The 16,201-nt window shown below is 44.9% G+C and overlaps 2 protein-coding genes across 7 annotated transcripts in view; one reads left to right on the top strand and one right to left on the bottom strand.

The window, feature by feature from the left end:
* The window catches only part of FANCB (FA complementation group B), a 28,935-nt gene extending 13,257 nt beyond the window's left edge, over positions 1-15,678 (bottom strand). Inside the window, exons 1-4 of one of the 3 annotated variants that reach the window (XM_054007410.1) lie at positions 15,613-15,678; positions 10,604-11,630; positions 8,522-8,674; positions 7,876-7,968 (exon numbers count right to left, since the gene is read on the bottom strand). In XM_054007410.1, coding sequence (XP_053863385.1) covers positions 7,876-7,968; positions 8,522-8,674; positions 10,604-11,524 — 1,167 coding nt within the window. In that variant the 5' untranslated portion in view covers positions 11,525-11,630; positions 15,613-15,678. Of the gene's footprint in view, positions 1-7,875; positions 7,969-8,521; positions 8,675-10,603; positions 11,631-13,604; positions 14,122-15,612 lie in introns of those variants that run through there. The other 2 variants (XM_054007419.1, XM_054007428.1) reach the window with 2 other exon arrangements.
* Positions 15,679-15,831: 153 nt separating this feature from the next.
* Positions 15,832-16,201, top strand: part of MOSPD2 (motile sperm domain containing 2) — a 109,660-nt gene continuing 109,290 nt past the window's right edge. For 3 of the 4 annotated variants that reach the window (XR_008442633.1, XM_054007375.1, XM_054007372.1), the window contains exon 1: positions 15,832-16,012. Coding sequence is in view for 3 of the 4 variants with exons in the window: in XM_054007375.1 (XP_053863350.1) it covers positions 16,004-16,012 (9 nt within the window). In the remaining variant the exon portion in view is untranslated. The remainder of the gene's footprint in view (positions 16,013-16,201) is intronic. The other variant, XM_054007388.1, reaches the window with a different exon arrangement.

The raw sequence follows: 16,201 nt of genomic DNA, 5'->3' as shown, positions 1-16,201 counted from the left end.
GGGTTCTCTATCTAGATTGCAGATCTATGAAGATCAAAAAGCACTCAAAAGGAAAATTTTCCAGTATAAAGAATCTTACATGGGAGGAGTCAACGGGTCCATGAGGCCCAAAGCAAAGATTATTGCCTTCGAGAAAGTAGGAGAGACAGGAAAGAGGCACCTATAAAACTTCAGTGGTCAGACAGGAAGGTACTGACCTATAAAGCTTCAAGGGTCCAGGCTACTTTTGGGGCTTATGCAAAGATTACCCTTTGAATATATTTTTCTATAAGCATTTTTTTCCTGTAGTCAGCTCTCACCCAAACCACTACCTAGACTAGAAATGGGGAAAATAAAGCCCTGCATCATCAAAGGTTGATGAAGCATATGTTGCATCTACATACTGCTTATATCACATTATGAGTACAATGTGGTCCTGACCCGATTAGGGCATCTAAGTACTACTACACATACAACAAAAGAAATAAATCACAGCGCAGACTGCTTCATTATCCCTACCAATGGCTTCATATATGTTGAGCAGGGCTTATATTAGCAGAAAACTACAGAACACAACATAATTGATCCTTTGGGGGCAGATGAGCAAACAATTACCTAAAAATACTCCTTACAATCTCAGAAGATTACAGAACCACTCCAGGAGCGTATTTTCGCTTGAAAAGTTAACAGGTAGAACAAATACTTGTGATAATTCTCATAAATTAAGCATGGATATAAGTACTCATACCACAGTGATGGGGTGATATAATAACCAAGAACACTAAGGTAGTCTTATGTTATAATGAGATCATCAAATAATTCTACAGATTCTGAGCCATATCTATCACAGAGCCACACTGAAAGAATTGGGGGGGGGGGGGGGAGGGATAATCAAGAAAGTCTGAGGACTCCAGGCACACCAAATTTTCTTCACCATAACATTACTGGAGCTTATGAAAGAGGAATAAGATGATGGCTATAAGGTTTCAACAGAAACCTGAGGAGATAAAACTGAAGAAACTGGATGTGTTCTGGACTTTGGAAAATTACCCCTCATGCTTGCATTATTTTTCTTAGTCAATCCTGTTTAGGCATTTTACTTTTGCTTACTTGTTTCGCAAGCCTAACCCCACAAATCAGCTCCTGACACATGGGAAAATATCACCAAGAGGTTAAGTGTCTCGTCCATGGTCAGAGACCAAGTCAGAATGAAAAACAGAATGAGGACCCAAATCACTTGACTGCTAGGCGTGTGCAAAACCTACGAGACCACTGTGCCCTCCTTTCTCTCAAGGCAAACCATCACTCTTTAGAGAGCCTACGGCCTTGGCTACACTTGCAGATGTACAGCGCTGTGAGTTAAATCTGACTTTGTGCAGCTGAGTAGGGAAAGCGCTGCAGTCTGTCCACACTGACAGCTGCCCAGCGCACTGTCGTGGCCACATTTGCGGCAATTGCAGTGCTATTGGGAGCGGAGCATTATGGGCAGCTATCCCACAGAGCACCTTTTCCCATTCTGGTGCTGTGGGTTGTGGGAAGGGGGCGTGGGTTCAGGGGATTCTGGGCCCTGTCCCAATGCCCCGTGATGCATCGCTTCGCATTCCAGAAATCCTTTGTTTCCATCCACCTTTGGCGCCATCTTTCAACGGTTTCTGTGCAGCGTGATCTGTCTGCGGGAAATGGAGTCCGAACTGCTGAGGCGTATGCTGACTATTCTTGCCAGCACGTCACATTTGGCTGTCGAACTATTCCTTAAGATCCAAAGAGACAGTGAGAGCGAGGGTGAGGAGTCCAACGATGCTATCGAGCCGCGTAACGTGTATGACACGAAATTGCTTGTGGCATTCATGGACATGCTCAGCACCGTGGAACGCCGCTTTTGGGCTCGGGAAACAAGCACCGAGTGGTGGGATCACATCATCATGGAAGTCTGGGATGACGAGCAGTGGCTGCAGAACTTTCGGATGAGAAAAGCCACTTTCATGGGACTGTGTGAGGAGCTTGCCCCCACCCTGCGGCACAAGGACACGAGATTGAGAGCTGCCCTGCCAGTGGAGAAGCGGGTGGCTATTGCAATCTGGAAGCTGGCAACTCCAGACAGCTACCGGTCGGTTGCAAACCAGTATGGAGTGGGAAAGTCGACCGTTGGAATCGTGTTGATGCAAGTTTGCAAGGCCATTAATCGCATCCTACTCAGAAGAACCGTGACTCTAGGTAAAGTGCAGGAAATAGTGGATGGCTTTGCACAAATGGGGTTCCCTAACTGTGGAGGGGCGATAGATGGGACGCACATTCCTATTCTGGCACCACCCCACCTAGGATCCGAGTAAGTTAATCGGAAGGGGTATTTCTCTATGGTTCTCCAGGCGCTTGTGGATGACCGTGGGCGTTTCATTGACATTAACACAGGCTGGCCCGGAAAGGTGCATGACGCACACATCTTTCAGAACAGGAAGATGCAGGCCGGAACTTTTTTCCCCAGAGTGGAAGATCACGGTAGGGGAAGTTGAAATGCCCATTGTGATCCTTGGAGATCCTGCTTACCCGTTAATGCCGTGGCTCATGAAACCCTACACAGAGAGCCTTGACAGCAGCAAGGAATGGTTCAACTTCAGGCTGAGCTGGTGCCGAATGACTGTCGAGTGTGCCTTTGGCTGTTTAAAGGCCCGCTGGCTATCTCTGTATGGGAAGCTGGACTTGGCCGAAAACAGCATCCCCGCGATTATATCTGCGTGCTGTGCTCTCCATAATATTTGTGAAGGGAAGGGTGAAAGCTTCACTCAGGCATGGACCTCTGAGGTTCAACACCTGGAGGCTGAATTTGCACAGCCAGAGAGCAGGGCTATTACAGGGGCCCAGCACGGGGCTGCAAGGATTAAGGATGCCTTGAGGGAGCAATTTGAGGCTGAAAACCAGCAGTGATATCTGGTGCCCTGCACGGGAGTGAAGTGCAGTAGTTCCAATTTTTAGGAATCAGTGTCTGCTAAGCAGACAAGCCGACTTGCAGTGCCTGTTTATTTCCTGGGCTAAGGAGTCTTTTACTTTATGCAATAATAAAGAATGTTTTCAAAGCCAAAGAATCCATTTATTGAAAAGAAAAAAAAATTATTTATTGAAAAGAAACAAGGGGGTGGAGTGGGGAACAGTACAATCACAGATTCGCGTATGTCCTGTCTGGTGTGCAGTGAGTGCTGCACTTCAGCACAGCGATACTGCATGGTGATGGGGGTTGAATGCAGAGGGTAAGGGTCGTGGTTTTCAGGGCTGGGTGGTGAAGATACTGGTGGCGTGAAGAACACGGAAGTTGGGGAAAGTGGGTTGGATGTGACAGTGGGGCACAACAGAAAGAGTTTTGGGACAAGGGCGGAGGGGGGGGGAAGAGGAGTGGTGTTTGCGGTACTGCTCCTCTTTCTGCATGGCTACCAGTTCCTGGATAGCATCTGCTTGGCGCTCCAGGATGCTTATGAGCCTATCAGTGCTTTGCCGCCGCTGCGCTGTGTTTTCCTGGCGGATCCTGCTTTCTCTCTCCCTCCAGTTCTGTGCTTTCTCATTCTTTTTAATAGATTGCCACATCACTTCTTGCAGCATGTCTTCTTTGCTTTTTCGCAGTCTCTTCCTGAGTCTTTGCAGTCTCTGAGCAGGCAATAAGAGGGATGGCTGAGGTCTCAAGGTTGATGCAGCTGTATAGGCAAAAATGCAACGTTTAACAGAGGCAGCATTGTTTATACCAGACAAAGTAATGATTCCCCCCGCACTTAAGGAGTAGAAAACACACAGGGTCTACACAATAGCATAATTTTCCCGTCCGAAACAGAGCACACACATCCCACGGGAGCCTCAAAATGGTGAGTAAGGGGGACTGATTGTTTCAGGGCTGCACTGTCCTCTGGGTTTCTGTGCCTTGGGGAGAGCCAACAGCTTCAGGGGGCACCTACACTGAACACTGTCCCAACATTTTCCACAGGAGTTTGTCCTGGACGATATCTCGCTGCTGAGGGTGACCTGGGAAGCAAGGGAGGGTCTTCTACTGCAATGTGGCTTCTGCCCTGGCCCATATCAGCTTGCCTGTGTGCAGCAATGGTCCCCCCGCCCCTCGCAGCACAGTGGCGCGGACACGTTAGCCTAGCTGGGACAAGGACCACAGTGGCTCTCCCGATAAACCTGCGCAAGAGCATTGCACACGTTCTGGATGAGACATTCGAGGAGATTACCGAGGCTGATTACCGCGATGTGATAAACCACATCAATGCACTATTCCGCATCTAGGCATGCATGCCTAACCCTCCTCTCCCAAAGAGCCCGAACCGAAAAAATTCCTTCCCGAAAAAAAAAACGCTTACCGGGAACCTGCTCTTCTGTTTGTCCTCCACCAAGTACTGGCCGCTGCGACTGGCTACCTTCCTCCTGGCTCGAGAAGAGCTCCTGGCTGCATGGCTCCAGGGATTCCGGGGTGTCTCCATCCGGCCCACCACCATCACTCCCGTTTTCCTCCTCCTCCCCCTCCACACTGGCTCTGAAGTGTCCACAGTGGTGCTCCGAGTGGAGGTGGGGTTAACCCCAAGTATCGCATCCAGCTCTTTGTAGAATTGGCAGGTCGCAGGGGGAGCACCCGAGCGGCAGTTTGCGTCGCGGGCTTTGCGGTAGGCACTCCGCAGCTCCTCCACTTTAATCCTGCACTGCAGGGCATCCCGGTCATGGCTCCTTTCCATCATGTCTTTTGATACCTTCCCGAAGGTATCATAATTCCTACGGCTGGAGCGCAGCTGGGACTGTACAGCTTCCTCCCCCCAAACACTGATGAGGTCCAGCAATTCGCCATTGCTCCATGCTGGGGCTTGCTTGGCGCATGGCGTCATGGTCACCTGGAAAGATTCCCTGATAGCACTCCACACCACTCTGGGCTGAGCAAACAGGAAGGGGATTTTTAAAATTCCTGGGGAATGTAAAGGGTCGGTCACATGGTTGGTTACCTGAGGCCAGGGCAGTAGAGTTTGAACTGATGACCAGAGTGGCTAGAACAGGCATTGTGGGATACTGCCGAATAATTCTGGAGGCCATTCACAGAGCATTGGGCAGCCACACTGGCGCCGTAGCGCAATACTCGCTATTCCTCTCGGAGAGGTGGAGTACATGCAGCGCTGCAACCACGGAGATACAGTGCTGCAAATGCCTTGCCACTGTGGGCGGGGAGTGAGTTACAGCGCTGGGGGAGCCTTTACAGTGCTGTAACTCGCAAGTGTAGCCAAGACCTACGAATGCCCTGCCAGAAGAGAATATCAAGCAACAAGAGTAACCATTCAAATATTAAGTTGGTATTTAAACACAGTGTGTATATAAAGGCCATTGTGATGGTTTTAGGTATTTTGATATAGTTTCAACATTACCCCCAAATCCCTTTATTTTCTGGATTTAAATTGGAAACAAGTAAATTCTCTGAAAATATTTTGATTTTTTTCCCATTGCACAGAAATTTTATATATTTCCACACCACTGGTTTTGTTTCTGATGCAAGAACATTTGCAATTTAGTAGGTTCAAGTTCTGCTCTCAGGTACACACATCCAACCTGTAGTAAGGTATGTGAGGAAAGACAATGAAGATTACTTGGCTAACAGAGTAATGAAATATGGACCACCACTGATGCAAAACCAGAATATTTCATATTTATTTTTCCCTGCGCCATACTATATGATACAAATAACAGCAGAAATTATTTTCTGCTTTTTTTGGCATAAATTTCATCTTATGTTCTACAACAGGTATACAACGTAAGAATGGTCATACCGGGGTCAAACCAACAGTCCATCTAGCCCAGTAACCTGTCTTCTGACAGTGGCTAATGCCAGATGCTTCAGAGGGAATTAACAGAACAGAGTAACTATTGAGTGATTCATCCCTGGTCATCTAGTCCCAACTTCTTGCAATCAGAGACTTTGGCATACCAAGAGCTTGGGGTTGCATCCCTGACCAGCTTGGCTAATAGCCTTTGATGGACCTACGCTACATGAACTCATCTCATTCTTTTTTGAGCCCAGTTATACTTTCGGCCTTTACAACATCCCCTGGCAAGGGGTATGCTGACTAAGTGTTGTGTGAGGAAGTACTTTCTTTTATTTGTTTTAAACCTGCTGCCCATTAATTTCATTGGGTGACCCCTAGTTCTTGTGTTATGAGAAGGGGTAAATAACACTTTCTTTTTTACTTTCTCCACAGCATTCATGGTTTTATAGACCTCTTTCATATCCCCCCTTAGTTATCTCTTTTCTAAACTGAACCGTCCTCATCTTTTTAATCTCTCCTTGTACAGAAACTGTGCCATACCCCTAATCATTTTTGTTGCCCTTCTCCGTACTTCTTCCAATTCTAATATATCTTTTTTGAAATGGGATGAGCAGAACTGCATGCAGTACTCAAGATGGGGTCATACCATGGATCTACAAAGTGGCATTATGATATTTACTGTTTCATTATCTAACCCTTTCCTAGCAGTTCCTAAAATTGTTAGCTTTTTTGACTGCTGCTGCACATTGAGCAGATGATTTCAGAGACTTATCCACAATGACTCCAAGATCTCTTCTGAGAGTGGTAAAGGCTAATTTAGAGCTTATCATTCTGTATGGTTTTCACCTATCAACACTGAATTTCATCGGGAATTTTGTCACCCAGTCTTGTGCGATCCCTTTGTAACTCTTCACAGTCAGCTTTCGACTTAACTATCTTGAGTAATTTTGTATTGTCTGCAAAAAACTTTGCCACCTCACTGTTCACCCTTTTTTCCAAGATCATTTAGAATATGTTAAATAGCACAGGTCTAAGTACAGATTCTTGGGGGACTTCACCATTTACCTCTCTCAATTGTGAACACTGACGATTTATTCCTACCCTTTGTTTCCTATCTTTTAACCAATTACTGATCCATGAGAGGACCTTCCCTCTTATCTCACGACTGCCTATTTTGCTTAAGAGCTTTTGGTGAGGAACCTCGTCAAGGACTTTCTGAAAGACTAAGTACACTATATCAACCAGATCGTCCTTGTCCACAGGCTTGACGACACCTTCAAAGAATTCTAATAGATTGACGAGACATGATTTCTGTTTACAAAAGACATGTTGACTCTTCCAACATATTGTGTTCATCTATGTGTCTGATAATTCTATTCTTTACTCTAATTTCAACCAATTTACCTGGTACTGAAGTTAGGCTTGCCAGTCTATAATTGTCAGGATCGGCTCTGGAGCCTTTTTTTAAAAAAATGGAATTACTTTAATTATCCTCCAGTCATCTGAGACAGAGGCTGATTTAAGCAATCGATTACATACCATATTAGTAGTTCTGAAATTTCATATCTGAGTTCCTTTGAAATTCTTGGATGAATACTATCTAATACTGGTGACTTATTACCATTTATCAATTTGTTCCAAAACCACCTCTATTGACCGCATCTAGTCTGTGATGGTTCCTCAGATTTGTCACATAAAAAGAATGGCTCGGGTATGGGAATCTCCTTCACATCCTCTGCAGTGAATATTGATGCAAAAAATTCATTTAGCCTCTCCGCAATGACCTTGTCTTCCTTGAGTACTCAATTAACATCTTGATTGTCTAGTAGCCCAATTGATTGTTTGGCAGGTGGTTGTTTCTGATGCACTTAAATTTGTTGTTATTGGTGGCGGTGGTGACGGCGGTGGGTGGGTGTGTTTTGCTATTTGCTCTCCAAATTTTTTTTTGGCCTGCCTAATTGCACTTTTACCCTTGACATGCCAGAGTTTATGCTCCTTTCTATTTTCCTCAGTAGAATTTGACTTCTAATTAAAAAAAAAAAAAAAAACCAACAACAACAACAAGAAACAGCAATTTACATATTAGGAAATACAGAGAGCGCTACAGAATGCAAACCTGTAATCTTGCTTCGAGAGCTTGGATGGTAAGAAAACCATTCTCTTGTAGTTCTTCCGTAGGAGGAAAATCCTCTTTACAATTGATGTTGCTCTAAAGAAAACAAAACATCAGTCTACCAGCTGAAAGCAAGGTGCAGCTTATTGACATATAATTATAGAAGAACCTATGATGAGAAATTACAAAACCACAAGGACCATAATGTGCAATAAAAAAAAAATCTTATCTACCAAATGAAATTAGAAGTTAATGATAAATATCGCAAAGACCAATTTATGAGGTTAATTAACAAGCGCCAGGCTCTTAATTAAGTGTCTTTGGTTGACCAGAAAATGAACAGTGTAGCAAGTGTTGCTATATGAAGTATCAACATGAAGCCTCTTCGGCAGCATTATTTTAATTTCCCCAAAGATCTTCTATTATTGACTGTCACGTCAAGTCAGACAGTTATTTCAATTGATTCTTGTTTGTTATAACCTCACTATTAAAATCATAAGGCATTGTATTCAAATTCAAATTTAAGGGGATTTGATAGCATATGTACAGCTTCACTTTGCAGAAATATTTCTATTAATATATTGAGGTTCTGTTAATGAAATTTCATTAGCATGTACTGAATGGGTAAGAAAAGGTAAACTGAACTTACTTCATAGCTGACTTCTCCCAAATCTGTTATAATGAATGTACTTAAACTATCTGTATTGGATTCGTTCTTAAAAAGCAATAAAATTTGTTCAGTCCCAGTGCCAATAAAGTCATCTACCAGAACAGACGTCACTTCTTGCCATCTGGAAGCAACCTGCAGTTAAATGCAATATTAAAAATGTATACACCTTTTTCTAAGGTATTTGAGATTCAATTTTGTTACAGTTTGCCTACAATTATTCACTTTTTAAAAGAGCACATAAGAGAGCAATTACTATATTTGCACAAGCAGGTACTTTTAGTCTAGGGCAGGGGTGGGCAAACTTTTTGGCCCAAGGGCCACATCAGGGTTGCGCAACTGTATGGAGGGCCGGGTAGGGAAGGCTGTGCCTCCCCAAACAACCTGGCCCCCACCCCCATCCGCCCCCTCCCACTTCCCGCCCCCCTCTGAACCCCCAAACCATCAACCTCCCCTGCTCCTTGTCCACTGACCGCCCCCTCCCGACACCCCTACCCCCCTGCTCCCTGTTCTGACTCCTATCCACACCCCTGCCCCCTGACAGCTCCCCCTCCCTGGGCTCCCACCCCCTATGCAACTGCCCTCTGCTCCTCATCCCCTAACCAGCCCCTCCCAGGACCCCCCCGCCCCTAACTGCCCCCCGGGATCGCAACCCCCATCCAACACCCCCTGCTCCCTGTCCCCTAACTGCCCTCCCAACCCCTATCCACATTCCCGCCCCCTGACAGGCCCCCCGGGACTCCCACTCCCAACCCTCCCTGTTCCCCATCCCCTGACAACCCCCTCCTCCCTGTCTGCCCCCCAGGATTTCCCGCTCCCTACCTCCTTACCAGCAGCAGGAGCTCGCAGCCGCGACACCCGGCCAGAGCCAGCTGCGCTCCCCATGCTGCCCAGTGGGAGTGGCAGGCCAGAGTGCTGCCAGCGTGGTTGTGCGGGATGGGGACTAGGAGCTCAGGGGCCGGGCAGGACAGGCCCATGGGCCGTAGTTTGCCCACGTCTGGTCTAGGGGCTGGACCCATGGTACTGTGAGCTAAAGTCTCAAATTCTGTTCCTAGCTCTATCATTGACTAGCTGTGTCACCCTGGACAAATTAGTTATCTTCTCTGTCTCAAATTTCCCCATCTGTAAAGTGCATATAATTTCTTTAAAAGAAAAGTCCACTTTTCCAGATAATGTCTTTCAAATACTGCAACTTTTGAGTGTTTAGTCTTAAATACAATTTACAATAAGAATTTTCAGAATTTATTGAGACCTGTGATTTAGTCATGTGATTCCCACCAATATCAAGATAGTTGTAGAGCTAAATTCTGCACCATGTATGGAAAACTAGCTTATTCACAGAACAGTTAAGGAGATGGTAACTTCAGGCATTTAGAGCCCTCCATATTCCCTCTCAAAGCTCAAATTACAAACAAAAATATCAAATTAAATGTTTATGTCAATTAGGTCCATTAAATGCAGAAAACTGAACAAAAAGGGTATTTTGTACACTTTTAAGGCAAACTAGAGTTTCCAAATAAAGCAAAATTATGCTGCCAAAGCTCTGCATATCAAGAAAACACTAATAATTCACACTGCCTCATGAATTTAGGAAAACTAAAGCCAAAAAACGTCCATGGGCTTCACCTGCTGCATTTCTTTGTTGCCAAAATGTCAGGGAAAGTTAGTAAAATTCAAGCAGCAAATTTAAATTTGGGGTCAATATCAATTCAGTTCAGTTCTTTAAAATGGATTATGTAAAAACATTCATAACAGAGTCTTGCTATATGGGCAATTCTTATTCTAAACAACTTTTGAAATAGGAATAGGGACACTGGCCAAGTCTCAATTTTTTAATTAAGCAACTGAATCATTTACTGTTTTTTTTTAGACAAATCACAGAGCAACACTAGGAAAGATGTACCCTACTGTTCTTAGGTCATTTTAATGGAAGCAACATAAGGAGGAGCAGAGGGTGAACACTAACCTCTCTCTTGTGGGAACCTGACTTACAAATGTAGATGGGGAGAGGAAACAGAACCCTTAAAAACTTCCATTGTTTCTAGCTATGTAAGACCACAATACCTGAAAGCTGTCTCTCTGCACAGCACAGACATTTCCAGAAGCAAATGACACAACATATAGCACGTCATTTCTGCTTGTTGTTGCTACTTGTATTGAACAGGGCTCCTCATATGGAAGCTGGCAGATACCTTTAGGAAGACCATCTTGGAACCAAATCAACTGTTTTTTGTGGGTGATGGCAACAACTGATGTTCTGAATTGGCTTCTTGATATCGCAGTCCTGCAGACATGCACACAAGATATCACACTGCTATAGGCATGAGGCAGAAAACAGGTGCCAGTTAATACTTTCTGATTTTCAATTGCATATACAACAAACTCACTACCCCAGATGGCTCCATCTGATAACGAAAGTGTTTGCCCATCTTTTTCTTCTGGCAAACAAGCAGTTCTCGTCCCTAATACTACGATGCCTTCATTCTCAATCTCATCCGCCCATTCAATGGAAGAAAACTGAACAGAAGCACTTAGCACTGTGCAAGTTTTGGTAGAGACATAAAAGAGTTTTTTGGCATGTCTCCATAATACTGTTGGACCATTAAGCAACCTTATATCATTTTTCAATTCATAGTCCAATTTAAAATTTAAGTACTGTTCAAATTTGTTGGAGCTGTGAAGCAACAATAAAAAGTATTTGAAAACACTATTTTTTTTCTTTTTCATCAAAATACAGGGGAGATTAATTCCTGTTCTGAAGTCTGCTGTACAGCTGCAACGAACAATTTCAATATTCAAGCTCCCACCATGCATGCTGAACAGTCCTGAGGATTTTTGAACAAACAGCTTAGTGCCACTGTCATATGCCATTCTGTTGACATGTAATCTTGTTGTTTTTTCAGCCGCACATTTTGCTTTTGACAGCTGAAAAATGAGGACTTCTCCATTGTAAGATAAGATGTTTTCTTGTTCATCTGATACCATTTCCCTTTATGGTTATTCCACTACATGAATTCTGGATGGCTCTCCATTTTTCATTAGGATAATTTTTCTTTGAACAAAATTTGTAATCCAACCGATCTTTTTCAATCTACAAAAGTAAAAACGAAATAAAAGCTTTTTAGATTAACTGAATATAAGTCACAAGGATTGCACATAGAATCATAGAATATCAGGGTTGGAAGGGACCTCAGGAGGTCATCTAGTCTAATCCCCTGCTCAAAGCAGGACCAATCCCCACACAGGTTTTTTGCCCCAGATCCCTAAATAGCCCCCTCAAGGACTGAACTCACAACCCTGGGTTTAGCAGGCCAATGCTCAAACCACTGAGCTATTGGTTACAAGCCAATCATATGGTCCCTACTATAAAGTTCTGACCTTAATGTGATGTTTGCCACAGTTACAAATGCAGGACTAGAATCAAATTTAGCAACTTTTTAATCAAATATAGATAATCAGTAACATTTTGTGGTAGAGATTTAATATTTTTACTCTTAATATGACAAAATATATTTTAGTTAGTTTTTGACATTGTTATTTACCAAAATTATTAATTTACTGGCTGTCAACAATTCTACAACATAAAATAATTTATTTCATTTAAGCTATTTGATAAAAAATTCTATTAAGTTGTTTCACATGTATGGAATCATGAAAATTCAAGAAGATAGCTCTAGGAAGAAATTAAACAGATCAGGAAATTGCAACTCCAAGAACTCCCAAACTATTTACTCAGGCATAATTCTATTTCCATTTAAAGAATTTATTACATAAGAATGGCCATACTCGGTCAGACCAAAGGTCCATCCAGCCCGGTATCCTGTCTATCGACAGAGGCCAATACCAGGTGCCCTAGAGGGAGTGAACCTAACAGGTAAAGATCAAGTGATCTCTCTCCTGCCATCCATCTCCACCCCCTGACAACAGAGGCTAGGGACACCATTCCTTACCCATCCTGACTAATAGTCATTACTGGACACTTGAGCACAGTTATACAGAAAGGTCTTTTTAAAAGACTATTTTCAGAATAAGAATACAATTATCATTGTTGCCTGGAAAACCTTTTCTAGACAAAATGTAAAGAATGGAGGCAACCTAAGCCAAGTGACAGGTCACAATTTATATCCCAACTACATATTCTTAGCAAGCTCCTGAGAAGAACAAAGGTTAATTTCCATTAGCTGGTCCCACAAATCAATAGCAACTGAAAACAGCTTGATTTATATCTAGTTTATTTTTAGCAAGGAAACAAGCAGATATTGGGAAAGTAAATTGAATTCTTAGCTGCGTTTAAAAAAAAAATACTACACATTGTGAAAAATATATGTTTTAAAATACGTAGCAACCATTTTAATAATACTAAATTACTTCCATACTAAGCCCTATAATTAATCTGCTCACAAGCTTCTCAAACAAAATTGCTTTTCATGTAATATTTCTCATTTCAACTGATGTAGTTTGAAAGTGATTTTTTTCATCCAAATCTGGGCCAAGTTAGTTGAGCTTTTCTGAGAAAAAAACAACACATTTTCCCCATAAGTTCCATTCAGAAGTTTTTTTCTTGGATAACAAACATCCAAAGCAAGACGCTTCAAACTTGGCATATTAGTTCTTATTGAAGCTTAAAAAGCGAACCAGGTTTAAGGAAAACTGATCAGCAGTTGGAGACAGTTAGGAGCTTTTAAAGTAGACGAGCCTGATCTCGAGCCTGTTCTTCTCTTCGGAGTTCGCTCTGTGGAGGCAGAGCAAGGAGCCTCTCTGAAGAGAAGAACAGGCTCGAGATCAGGCTCGTTTCTCCCAGGCTGTGTGGGGAAGAGTGCGGGCAGCACCCCCGGGACACGGGATGCTGATCAGGTGGTTTCGCAGTTTCTTTGAGCATCATCTGACCCATGGAAAAGAAGCCCTTGAGGAATTCCACCATGATTTCAATAATTTCCATCCCACCATCAACCTCAGCCTGGATCAATCCACACAAGTGGTCCATTTCCTGGACACTACTGTGCTAATAAGCGATGGTCACATAAATACCACCCTATACCGGAAACCTACTGACCGCTATACTTACCTACATGCCTCCAGCTTCCATCCAGGACACACCACACGATCAATTGTCTACAGCCAAGCTCTAAGATACAACCACATTTGCTCCAATCCCTCAGAGACAAGCACCTACAAGATTTCTATCAAGCATTCTTAAAACTACAATACCCACTTGCTGAAGTGAAAAAACAGATTGACAGAGCCAGACGAGTACCCAGAAGTCACCTCCTACAAGACAGGCCCAACAAAGAAAATAACACCACTAGCTGTCACCTTCAGCCCCCAACTAACACCTCTCCAGCGCATCATCAAAGATCTACAACCTATCCTGAAAGATGATCCCTCACTCTCACAGATCTTGGGATACAGACCTGTCTTCGCTTACAGACAACCCCCCAACCTGAAGCAAATACTCACCAGCAACCACACATCACTGAACAAAAACACTGACCCAGGAACCTATCCTTGCAACAAAGCCTGATGCCAACTGTGTCCACATATCTATACAAGTGACATCATCATAGGACCTAATCACATCAGCCATACCATCGGGGCTCATTCACCTGCACATCTACCAGTGTGATATATGCCATCATGTGCCAGCAATGCCTCTCTGCCATGTACATTGGCCAAACCGGACAGTCTCTACGCAAAAGAATTAATGGATACAAATCTGACATCAGGAATCATAACACTCAAAAACCAGTAGGAGAACACTTTAACCTGTCTGGTCATTCAATGACAGACCCGCGGGTGACGATTTTGCAACAGAAAAGCTTCAAAAACAGACTCCAGCGAGAAACTGCTGAGCTGGAATTGATATGCAAACTAGATACAATCAACTTAGACTTGAATAGGAACTGGGAATGGCTGAACCATTACAAACATTGAATCCATCTCCCCTTGTAAGTATTCTCACACTTCTTATCAAACTGTCTGTACTGGGCTATCTTGATTATCACTTCAAAAGTTTTTTTTCTCTTACTTAATTGGCCTCTCAGAGTTGGTAAGACAACTCCCACGTTTTCATGCTCTCTGTATGTGTGTATATATATCCTCAATATATGTTCCATTCTATGCATCCGAAGAAGTGGGCTATAGCCCACGAAAGCTTATGCTCAAATAAATTTGTTAGTCTCTAAAGTGCCACAAGTACGCCTGTTTTTTTAATAGATAAGTTTGTGATAAGAACCAGCAGATTTAAAAAAAGAGGTAAATGATGAAAAAATTGCCCAGTTTGTTTATGCAACAACCTCTCCTTTCTGTATGATTGAGAACCCACACTTCATTAACATGGTTCAGTCATTAAGACCAGGATACAATCCACCCAACAGCGTAGCTGTCGCAGGCAAATTGCTGGATAAAAGTGTATGAAAGAGAAATTGAGCAGTGTGCAAAAGGTCTGGAGGGTGAAATTGTTAACCTGAGTCTCGATGAGTGGAGCAATGTCCACAATGATCTTGTTGTATGTGCTTGTGAGACAAAAGAAGAAGGGAATGTCTTCCTTACAGAAACAATTGATACATCAGGAAATGCACACACAGCAGAATACTTACAAGTAGCAGTAAAAGCTGTAACAAACTGTGACAAAAAATGCCATAAAAGTAAAACTCAGCCCAAACCTCAGCCACGAGTTTCGCTGTGCTGCGGGTTCCTCCCTACAGGCTGCTCAGCCCACACCTGAGCTCATCGCTCTTCACACAGCCAATTCCTTACTTCCAGGCAGAGTGACCAGCCGCCTACCCCAGAGAGGCGGCCCTGCCCCGGCCCCTCGCAGCTCAACACGTGCCCCCAAGGGGTGAGCGTTGTTCGGGCCGAGGATTGGGCTGAACACACGGGGGTGGATGGGGGCGGTCGAGGCGCTCGGTATCTGTTCCTACTTCCTAGGCAGCAGCCAGAGGCGCCCGGCGCTGCGGGGGCCGTTACACAGGCACGAACCTCCCGACCCCGCAGTTTCGCTAACTGCGCCCCGGCCCCGCCGCAGACCGCAACTGGCCGCGCGCGGCCCCTGCCCCACCCGCGCGCGGCCTTACCCGCCCTGTGCGCCGCGCGCGCCGACAGCTCCCAGCTCAGCTGCTCCGGGCCGGCTCCGAATGGCCCGCCACGCAAAGCATTGTGGGAAAGGAAACTGTCCCGGAAAGGCTGGCATGGGGGAGGGGGAGAGAGACAGACAAGAAATGACGGGCAGGCGCTGGGCGGGGCTTTGGGAGGTGCGGGGCGGGGCTGTCTCTCAGGCGGGCGTAACGGGGGCGGACGGCGGCGGGCTGATTGACTTGTTCGGGTAGTTCCGGGAAGCGCGCGACGTTAGTCGGTGCTCCCTTGTCTCTCCCCCCCCCCCGCTCTCTTCGTCACGCGCTCCCCTCCCCTTCCGCCCTGCTGCCTTGTCACCAGCTGCTGCGGGGACCGGGGAACCTCCGCGGGACCATGGCCGGCGTGAGTAGCTGCGCGAGAGCGAGGCGGTCTCTGTCCCCTCCCCCTCCCCCTTCCCTGCTGCGGAGCCTGCTGACCCCGGGGGAAACGAGGGCGTCCGACTTGTGGGGGCTGGGGATACGAAGGACTGGGGAGGGGGACTGCTGGAGGGCATGGGGTCGGGGACAGTGGAGGGGGACCACTGGAGAGCGT

Source organism: Malaclemys terrapin, chromosome 1, assembly GCF_027887155.1.
Source record: "Malaclemys terrapin pileata isolate rMalTer1 chromosome 1, rMalTer1.hap1, whole genome shotgun sequence".
Lineage (NCBI taxonomy): Eukaryota > Metazoa > Chordata > Testudines > Emydidae > Malaclemys > Malaclemys terrapin.
The sequence above is the reverse complement of the archived record's forward strand: the minus strand, read 5'-3'. Positions and strand labels throughout refer to the sequence as shown.